The 10202-nt window shown below is 42.2% G+C and overlaps 1 protein-coding gene across 5 annotated transcripts; it reads right to left on the minus strand.

The window, feature by feature from the left end:
• Positions 1 to 1675: 1675 nt before the first annotated feature.
• On the minus strand, positions 1676 to 9972 carry SAMD13 (sterile alpha motif domain containing 13). Of its 5 annotated transcripts, none has more exons than XM_072041776.1 (5): positions 9761 to 9972; positions 8772 to 8831; positions 8157 to 8231; positions 4834 to 4945; positions 1676 to 2855 (listed from the first exon to the last, which is right to left on the minus strand). In XM_072041776.1, exons 3-5 carry the CDS (start codon positions 8207 to 8209, stop codon positions 2712 to 2714), a joined length of 309 nt encoding a protein of 102 aa, XP_071897877.1. In that variant the 5' UTR covers positions 8210 to 8231; positions 8772 to 8831; positions 9761 to 9972; the 3' UTR covers positions 1676 to 2711. The 5 variants fall into 5 exon arrangements, with proteins under 5 accessions (XP_071897877.1, XP_027319103.1, XP_027319102.1 ...); XM_027463302.3 differs by lacking the exon at positions 9761 to 9972 and adding an exon at positions 9521 to 9674; XM_027463301.3 differs by lacking the exon at positions 9761 to 9972 and adding an exon at positions 9521 to 9662 and having other exon boundaries at positions 8772 to 9150.
• Between the last annotated feature and the right edge of the window lie 230 nt (positions 9973 to 10202).

Genomic DNA, 10202 nt, shown 5'->3' on the forward strand with positions numbered 1-10202 from the left:
AGTAGGAAAACTATAATAAAGATCAGGGACAGTAAAAAAAAAAAAAAAAAAAAAGTACAGTTCCAAGTAACATCCTCCAAATTGCCTTTCATGCCTGCAGTGAGCTTTCTGTTATGCCTCTGCTTGTATGAACAAGTTAGCAGTGCTGATCAAAAGAGAAGTACAATCTGGATGTTTTTGAATCTAATTCATGTGCACAGTAAAATGCATTAAAAGGAAAGCGGAGTACTCAGTAATCACTGAATGAGCCCTCACAGCTGTACAGTGAAGATTTTTACTTCCTAATGGAATAAACATCTTTTACTTTCAATTCTACATCATCCACAGATCTCCAAAATGAGTCAATCACACCCAAAAAAAATGCAAATGTAGAAAAAGAGAATATTCAGTTCATCTTTCAGTAACATAGCATTATGTATTTCTCCAACAATAATTCCACAAATAAAGGGCCGGTAGGGATCCTCAGACTGCTAGAGGCAGCTGCTTCTCATAATCCTTTTCATAAACTGATCTAATTCTTCATTAAAATATTGAGGAGTTTCACGTATAATTTTTCAGTTGCAGCCTCTAACCAGCCTGATACAGACTGTACCTGAAAACGCCCAAGGGCAGGGATGATTCTCTCTATTTGAATGAAAGATCCCTACTCTCAGTAGGTATTCCTCAATGCTACCAAATCATAAACAATTAAGTTGCAAGCAAAATTCAGGCTGCAACTTACAAACCTATTGCTAAAACAGACCGATACCTACAGTACACAGCACAGTACAAGGGAAACAAAGAGAAACAGTTAATGCACCCCAATATCCTATCATGCATCTAAAATTCTAAATACATATTTTGTACAGTGTAAAGGTTAGAAACTATACAAGAAAGCATGCTGCTGTGTGGTGTAGGTATCACATCGCATACCGTGAGCTTTACCTGTAGTGCAGATATACATGTGGTGTTAACCCCTCTCAAACCTCAATACCAGAAATCACAAGCAGCTCCCTTACCACTGCAGCATCCACAGCCACCTTGCACTTGGCCAAATCAGAAGCGAAGGCAGGTCCACCACTAGGCAGGAGCTTCTCCTGTCCTCACTGGGCTGAAATCACCACACTCTTTACTACTTTCTCCCTTCTGAGCTGCATCCCCTCACCATTGCCTCCCACACCATTTCCACTTAAACCACGCTCTCCTGGTAATTTACTCCATCCCAAGTTCTTTCGCTCAGCCACACTGATGTAACCGCATGGCCCATTTTAGGGGTCAACACAAAGCTCTCTGGGCCAGGGAAGATGAGGAGCCTGGACAGTGCTTAGCACCATCTGTGGGTTATCTTCCAGGAACTGCGGGGTGATTCACCTTGTTATACCAGTGCCAAGTGTTGCACCTCTGCACCACTGACAGCTCTAGACAAGGGGAACAAAAGCTCAGATATTACTGGTGAACATGACCAGTGCTTCAAATTCTCTCCTTCAGCAGTATGCAACACGGGACAAAAAAAAAGCAAAAATAATGAAATCTTTAAGTATCTTGGTAGGTGGTGTTAAAAGTAATCAGAAGAACATTGAATATTAAGTAGTTTTTTGTATCGTTTTAATGGGGGAATGGAAAAAGACAAGTGCTCCAGTACACCACAACAAAGAAACAACAAAAGTAAAACAAAAAATCTGTAAAGTAAACTGAATCCAAACATAAGCAATGTTTTATTGGGATATAGCAAGCAACCTATCAAATAGGGAACTGGTACAAACAGTTTGAACAAGATTCTCTTTTAACAGAGATGTATGGTGACAAGACAGCTTCTTTCAGTTTTTAAAACAAGTATTCAAACCGTTAAGTAAAGCATTAAAAGAAAATCATCAACCATTACAACACCAATGACAGACAATATTAAAAATGTGCAGAATTTCACTTTTTTTTTTTTTTTACAAACTTCTGCATAATGTTAGAAAACAAATTATCATAAATTAAAAAAAATAAAAAGATTTTTTTTTTGTTTGCAAAGCAACACAAACTTTTAAAAATCAACTATACTTTACATAGAACTACTATTAAAAACAAGTGAAAACAAGCTGAAAATTTAAAGGACAGCAAAAAAATACACAACCCAGTTTCACTTGTCAGCAACGCCTTCTGCTATCGAAGGGGTTATGTTAGTTTTATGTACAGCTTTAAACATTGCAGCATACCACAAATAAACCTTAATAAGGTCAAAATAGGACCCTCTGCAAAAAAGGGTGAGTTGGCAAGTGTCAGTCCCATCCCAGAATTACAAGTAGCAATAATTTTAGTAGGTCTTTAATGTAAACCAAAACCTACTTCTATTGGTTTATCTCTCCCAAAGATGCATGTAAACTTTATTTATATATATATATATATATTATTTTTTTTTGGTATTTTAATTCATGAAATCAAGAACACGTCTGGCTCAAAAACGAGAATGACATGCCTCCCTTTTGTTCTGGATATAGCGATATAGCTATCTCAACATGCTCACTGACAAATCCTAAAAGAGAAAATCATGTACTATGTAAAAAATACACACCACCTCTCTCAGTTCAGACTCAGTATATAGTATATTGCCAACTCTATCCAATAGGATATATATCTTAATTTGGTTTAAATTCTTAATATATTCTCTCTTTACAAAGTTCCATCACATGAAACCAAATTGCTTATATACTGTTTGAGGCACAACATGACCCCAATTAGACAATTTGCTATAAAGAGTTGTTCTTTAGATGTTGTGTCTGTAGAGGTTTTACGTGATATTCATAGATTTTTAGCGCAGGCCCCAGTTTTAATGAAAGTCCAGTCAGTACATCATTTCTTGTCATCAACAGTAACGATTTGCCATCAATTTCCTGAAAGCAGAATTAAAGAATTGATAAAGATGATATACAAATCAAACAGTTGAGAACAATCATGCAACAAATGGAAGACTATTACAGAGAATCCTTGAGAAAACAATTAATAGCCTTTAATTTCCCGAAACAACGTTTATAGCTGCTAAATTCTGCTGTCTGGTTTTTCAAGTGCTCACCTGTGCTGACTGAAGCATAAATGCTAGTTAGTTAAGCACAAAATCTAAATCAACCTCATTTCAAAATTCCCTCCTTGTACATCTGTTTAAAATTAATAGGTACATGTACAGCTTGCCTAATTAACAGCCATTAAGGGAAGGATACACTTATGGAGAAGGCAGTGAAATGCATTTCAGAATTACCACTGACAGCAACGTGCAAGTTTGGACTAGTCAGTATCTACTAATAACTTCAGGTGCCAGCTTTAAAGGGCCAACTTCTTATGTGGGGGAAAAGGATTCCTGCAATCAAAAATTTGAAAAGGGTCTAACTGCAGAGATCAACACTCTGAGGGAACTTTTGTGTATTTTTTCTTCCACCTCAAAACCTTGTCTTATGTTTGCAAGTTAACTGTAAGTCATTTTTTCATGAGTCAAAAAGCAAAAGAAAGAATTCACACATCACAACTCCCATCTTCATTTCAGACAAAGGACCATCCTTTTACTTGCACAGTCCTACAGCTCAACCACAGTGCACTACCCAGGAGACGTGACCTACACCTACAGAGCTATGACTGGTGTCTCACAACACTGCCAGACCTTGCAGGGTCATCATAGCCGAAAGAAATCTTCAACTTTATGGCGTATACCTGTACTGGAATTCACTTCGTTGCTGTCTTTTCTACTGTCAATAAAACAATTAATAGATTTTAAGTTTGGTATCAACAGCCAACAACAAGTTCAGATGCCTGCATACACTGTTTTCCATGATTATATATTGCCAAAATTGTGCATTTTTGTAAGTAATATATACTATACATTAATTTATCCCACAGCAGTATCTTCCTTACAAATATTAAACGTTGTGTTCAGAATGTCACAAATCACAGCCTTGGTTACAACTGAACATGAAAAAAAGGGATGATATATTAGAGTTCAACAGCAATTTGTCCATTGATCTCTCTCATGATTTGACAGATTTTAAAAATACTAAATACAAGAAAAAAGCATAGTCAAACGTCAGCTGAAAGTGAAATCTCACTGAGAGGTATCAACTGCTAATCCCTCCCAAGGCGCACAGTGTGACAGCATTTCTAGAAAATAAGGATTACAATAACTTTTTACCAAATTATAGCAGGTGCCTCCTTCCAATTACTGCTGAAAATGTTAATGGTTAAAAACAGTTTCTATTTTCTTGTTTCCATTTGTCACAAGTCTTTTTTTGTGGGAATTCTGACACCACTGAGTATAAGTTGCCTTTTCAACTGCTCGTCAATGACGCTACTTCGTAAGAACAGTCTTAGAGGGATGCAAATGAAGTAAATCCAGCACCCGGAGTAGGACAAACTCCAGGAACAGACAGCATTTACTTCCCTTCCCTTCTTCTTCCACAAGGTTCCCTGTGGATTCAATAAACACTAGATCTAGATAATCTAAGGCTTTCACTGAATAGAAAACTGATTCTCTATGCTTACCTGGGTACGTGTGAATATATATTCAAGTATATTACATCTCTGTGTTTACTGCAAGCTTTATTTCTTCCACCTCTTTTTTTTTTCCCATTAAAACTGCTTCCATAGATTTGACATCACCATTCTGTTTGTTTTTTTTTTTTAGCATCAGGTAAGACTCTGTATGCTTTGGAGAACTGTATAAATTTCTTCTCTGCTATTCCTCTATATTCTGCATTTTTTTCATAATGCAACTTCAATGCCAGCTTTCGGTATGCCTTTCTAGTGCTGTCTAGAGAGGCATCTCTCTGCATGTCAAGAGCTAACAGCAAATCTCCACTGTGCCAGGGTGTTTCCTAGCAGATTTACCTGTTCTTGGAAAGCACTGGCTTGTTCTTCAAATCCAGCTGTTCTAAAATAATTCACAACATCAATAACAGCCCAGTCAGCAGGATCCAGAGGTCTTCCATTTTCTACTGAACTGCAAAGCACAAATCCAGACAAGTAATCACTAAATATCTATAGTATCTGCTGCTTCTTTACAGACAACCCATGTACATTCCCTCCTTCTCTGTACCTCCAGGAAAAGTACCTTTCAACACACCTCCCACCACTCCAATACAGAACAGGCACTCCTGTTCTGTTCCTCTGTACCTGTTCTGTACCTCTCTCACTTCAGAAAAGAAGAAAGTACATGAATATTCACATCCGCCAAAGGTAGTCAGCCAGGATCTTTTCCTGTTGAGTGTGCTGCCTTTGCAGCTGGAGAACAAAGACTACCATGTCCGAACTACATAGTCTTTCAAGAGTGCAGGCTGTTCTCAACTACCAAGTATTTATAAAGAATTGCAGTTTGCAGATTACTCTTTTCCAAGATGAGATTATGCTTTCTTGTAACATAGATAAAAACTACTGGAAACCATCTTTACCTTGTGAAACAAGAATGAGAGGTACCAGCAATTGCTCAATATAGAATATCCTCTAAAGTTTGTTTTTGATTCAACTTTGGACAAATCTAGGGACTTTCTAAATAACTATGAATCACACTGTATGCTGCAGTTGGCCTTTTAAAAGCAGTTTATTTCACTTATCACATAGAATATACACATATTTCAGAGCAAGGAGCAAAAGGCCAGAGTTTTTTACTCTTGCTCATCACATAATGACTTACTTCATGAATTGCTCTGCTGATTGGGAATAGAGAAAAGCAACCCTCAGCAAAATTTAAAATGAGACTATCTGGCCAGCTTATCAAAACAACACTTTTTTTTTTTTCCTAAAAAAAAGCAAAGAAAGTCTTCCGATAAAGATTTTTGGTGTTGTACACATTCAGAGACCTAAGAAGTAAAATGCCATAAAAAAAAACAGCATAAAAACCTACAGGTATGTGTGGAAGCAGCACTCTATTTAAACCTCTGCATTTCCCCCGATATGTAAACTACCACTTGCGATGACTCATCTTCTACTTAAAGACAAACAAACTAAATCCCCAAAGCTCACTATTAAGAAAAGTAAAATTCCTAGGAGATACTGAATTTAATTTTTCTTGAACAGCAAATGAAAGACTTGACTTGTAAAAAATACCTCCCAACTCTATTTTGCTTATTTCAGCCCAAATGTACTGGTTTTCATAAAGCTCTTCTTTTACTGCTAGGGAACATACAGCTTGGTCCAGCCCCATCCCAGGCCCAACTGCAATGGCTTCAAGGGCACCACCTTCATCGTTAACTAATCTCAGGAAATAATTGCAAGTTCCTCCCTCAAGGAGTAGCATGGCATGTGGCAGACTGTTGGAGACTGGCTGGATTTTAGCCCATCTACCCGCACAGATGCTCATTTGGCTTCTAGACAGCCTCCTCCTTGCCCTGCCGTTGTGCATGGCTGGAATCTTTAGATAAGAAAGGGGAATATATAACAGCCATGGCTCAGCCATACACCAGCTTATGCCAGGCATCCTGGATGCTGTAAAACCTTAAGAGGGCTTGCATTTTAGGCTTCATAACCAGGAATTCATACCAATTGTATGAACAATGAATAAAGATTTAGCTTGTCTGCTTCTCACCACTGTCCCTGTGGCTTTATTGCCATCATGTGGCAGAAGCAGCAAGGCCTGAAAGGACATAGCTGTGAACAGATTTTATCCAATCTATTTATAACGACTTCAGGAAAGTGCCAAATACCTCCTCTGTAGATATGCACATGCTACTATATGCTTTCATTTAGAAGCCACAGCTTCTGATCAGTTTAATTACAATCACCATCAGTTAAAAACAAAAAAACAAAAAAAACACCACTGCAATTAGTAGTTGAACTTTTATCACGCAAGCCTTGGGGGAAAACGATTAAATGTAAACGGTCTTTGCTTTGACTGCTGCCCTTCTCCTGCCTGCCATGGAGTCCTGGTTGTAGAAGAAAAACAGGTAACTGGAGGTGGCTTCTGAGGGACACACACAGTATAACCTACACATAGTCACTAAGTAGGGAAGTGCATTTTGTATTGGTGTGGTGTAGCCAATGTCTCAAATGAAGAGGAAGGATACCCATATTAATGGCCACCAACAGATCTTTTGATGCTGTGTCATAATCAGGTGTTTCAACAGCATTCTGAAGTGACCATTATTACTGCTATTGCTTATATTATTTAGTGCCAGGGAACGTAAGCATTGGCATGTTTTTGTGGAAGGCTTGTAGCAAAGAGATATGAAGGAAAAGAACAAGGTGCAGCTTTGTAAAGTGTTGCAATCTGAAAGGACAGATGATGAACTCTATCCAGTTCCCTTTCTTTGTGTTATATATCACCACAGCATCTGTAAGCCTAACACAGCCCAGCCAATTTTTCCGCACAGAAATGCACTTTTCAGGTCATAACTTAAATTAGGACTAATAATTCTCACTGAAAAACTGCTGACCTTTAGGAATATGGAAATGCCTCTAGAACAGATCCTATCCCTTAGTTTGCAGTCCACCACACTGAAGAAAATTGTAGAGCTGTGCACACCATGTCTCTGTCTTATTTGCACCCTAGGTCTGTAGTAGTAACCTAGTAGTTTAGGGCTTCTTCGGCAAACAGTTTAAAATATCTATTTTCAGAACCAAAACCAAAGACACGTGCTGTTGCTACTACTTCTCAGCTCAGGGTGGCTGGGTAGTCAGCAGAGAAATGTGCATGCCTCTTTCAAAGAGAGGAGACATATTCCACGTGGGACACTTTTCCCCATCAGGCATTGGTTCTGAAAAAGCCACTAGCTGAAAGTACAAAGACTCCCGTGGGCATCGTTTCCTGCTTTGACTTTTGCAAGTCCTTCCTCAGGAGTTTCACTGTTTCAGTCACAATGGGTGGTGAAAAAAGTAAAAACTGACAGATGAGCAAAGATAGAGTATTGGTTACAGGGCTACCACTTGCTTTGATCTCTGGTTGAAATTAGAAATCAATGGAAAAAGGGACACTCCCAACTTACTAGTTTCTGCATCTCTCCATTGTGGTATGTCCTCCCACATAACCACTTTTAATTACATCAATGCCTGAGACTCTTCAATTTCAAAGCAGAAATAAAAGTAATGGAGAATACAGAAGGTTTGAAACAAACAAAGATGGAGATTCCCCACCCTTGCCAACCACATTAAGTCAATGAAAAACTACAATGAAAACTGATGTGCTGTTTACATAAACTTAACACCACGGAATCACTTACTTTTTGACATCCAGAGAGCCATTTTCCTTGTTTTCCATGTCAACGGTTAGCATGGGGAGGAGATTTCTTCAGCAACTATCAACAGGAGGGGAAAAAGCCACATTCAATTATTGGTGGTACGAACAGCGCAATATTATGCTAACAGAAACAAGCAGTATACAGACACAACCATTTCCACCTGAGAGCAAAAGCACTGTCAAAGACTGCTTTCGTCAGAAGCCTGGCAAAGCCAGTAATAGCTAATGAACTAGGAAAAGTTTCCCCATGCTTTTAACACAAACGTTTCCTGCCTGAAAATCAAGGAACGTAATACCACATTTGATTTTTTTTAAGCTAATAAAATTTTGATGTACACTATATCTAGCGAGATTGACCTGCGATACGTACATAGCTAGAGCCCGTATGTGCTTACAATGCCTTTGGTCACCCCGCTATGCTGAGCATCCCGAATTGGTGTGCAGTCCTATCCCTAGTGAGGTTTAAGTCCATGTCTTTGTTTTACAAACGGGCAACCTGAGGCACAGATGAGCGTCGTGATTTCTACCCAAGTCACACATAACGCTGGAAAGCCAAGTTACTGATCGAGCCCAAAACTCCTGAGGCCTAATCCCGTACCTTATCCGTACGACCATCCTTCCTGCACTAGCACAGCCTCTTCTGTGGGTACGCTGAACTCTGAAAAGGAAAGGACCGTACAAAGGACACAGGAGACAACCTGGTTTCCCTCCTCGTGTCGTGCCAGAGCGCTTTCACTGCACAGCGTTTTCCACCGCTCCAAGGAACAGGCAGAACCGACCCCAGCCCTTCCTTTCTGCTCTCAGGGAAGACATTCCTATTGCCGAGAGCACCACGAACTAACCGAGGGCTCAGGACGCTCCTGCTGTCGCGCTAATGGACGCCGGCGAAATGTCACAGCGCTCAGGGAAGTACCCAACAGGGAAACCATGCTCTTCAGCCACAACTTTACAAACACAGCCGATAGCAATTAACACCGCTCGACAAAAAAAAATAAAAATAAAATAAACAAGAAAATAAAGGACCCTTTATTACACAGGCACCGGCGCAAGAAGCACCGAGGAGGGAGGCAGCGACGAACTGATGGCGGGGGCTCTCAGAGCCGCTGCCCGAGGAGCTCGCCCGGTTCACCCGAGGTGACCGCGGGCTGACAGCCGCGGCCCCACCGCCCACGGCTGCCCCCGCCCGGCCGGGGCTCCCCGCCCGCTCCCGGACCGCGGGGGGCTCCCGGCGCTGCCCCGCTGCCGGCGGGGAGGGCTCCGCGCACCATTTTGGGAGCATCTCCGAGCCCTCTCCCGCCGGCGTCGTCGGGGATCCCGGCCGGGGGAAGCGAAGACGGAGACACCTACCTAGGAGCCACTAAACCAAAGCATCGCTACGCGCTGCTCCGGCCCGGCGGAGCATCCCCCCCCCCCACCCCGCCGCCCCCGGCCGCCCCCCCGCCGGCAGCGGGGCGCTGGGAGGCGGCTCCGGGTGACACCGGGCGGCGGCCCCGCCTGGCTCCCGGCCCGCCTCACGCCGCCGCCACACGCGGCCCGCAGCGGCCGCCGCCCGCGACATGGCGGCCGCGTTAAAGGCGCCGCGCCTACCCGCGGGCAGGAGAAGGGCTTCAAATTCCTGTCAGAAAGGAGTTCGGCGGCCTGCGGAGGGGGAGGGAGGGGGGGGACACGGAGGGTGCCGGGCTTCCTCTGGAAGCGGAGCGTCGCGGGGTCGGGGTGGGGAGAAAGAGGTGACAAAGGACAGCGCGGCCCGGCCACCGCAGCCGTAGCACGGCGGGGACCCCGGGCAGAGAGGAGGTGCAGGCAAGGCTGCCCGAAGAAGGGCCGCGGCTCTCCCCTGGAGGCACCGCACTTCGCGGGGACACTCACGTATTCCCAGGGGAGCCGTTGTACGGCGAGGTGGAACTCCAAGTGCCTACAAATGGCGAAGGCTGGACTACCGAGTATAAAATTTAACCCAGAGGTTAAAAATTTTTTTGGCAAATTTCTTCAGCAATTGCTTTTTTTTTTTTTCTTCCCTGTAATATACTCA

The sequence above is a fragment of the Anas platyrhynchos genome, chromosome 8 (assembly GCF_047663525.1).
Source record: "Anas platyrhynchos isolate ZD024472 breed Pekin duck chromosome 8, IASCAAS_PekinDuck_T2T, whole genome shotgun sequence".
In the NCBI taxonomy this organism is placed as follows: domain Eukaryota; kingdom Metazoa; phylum Chordata; class Aves; order Anseriformes; family Anatidae; genus Anas; species Anas platyrhynchos.

Coding starts and splice junctions, on each gene's coding strand:
- SAMD13 (XM_072041776.1), bottom strand. CDS start 8,209: ATGCTAACCGTTGACATGGAAAACAAGGAAAATGGCTCTCTGGATGTC. Junction 4,946..8,156: donor GGCTCTCTGGATGTCAAAAA/GTAAGTGATTCC, acceptor TGTGCTTTGCAG/TTCAGTAGAAAATGGAAGAC. Junction 2,856..4,833: donor CCAGTGCTTTCCAAGAACAG/GTAAATCTGCTA, acceptor TTCTGCTTTCAG/GAAATTGATGGCAAATCGTT.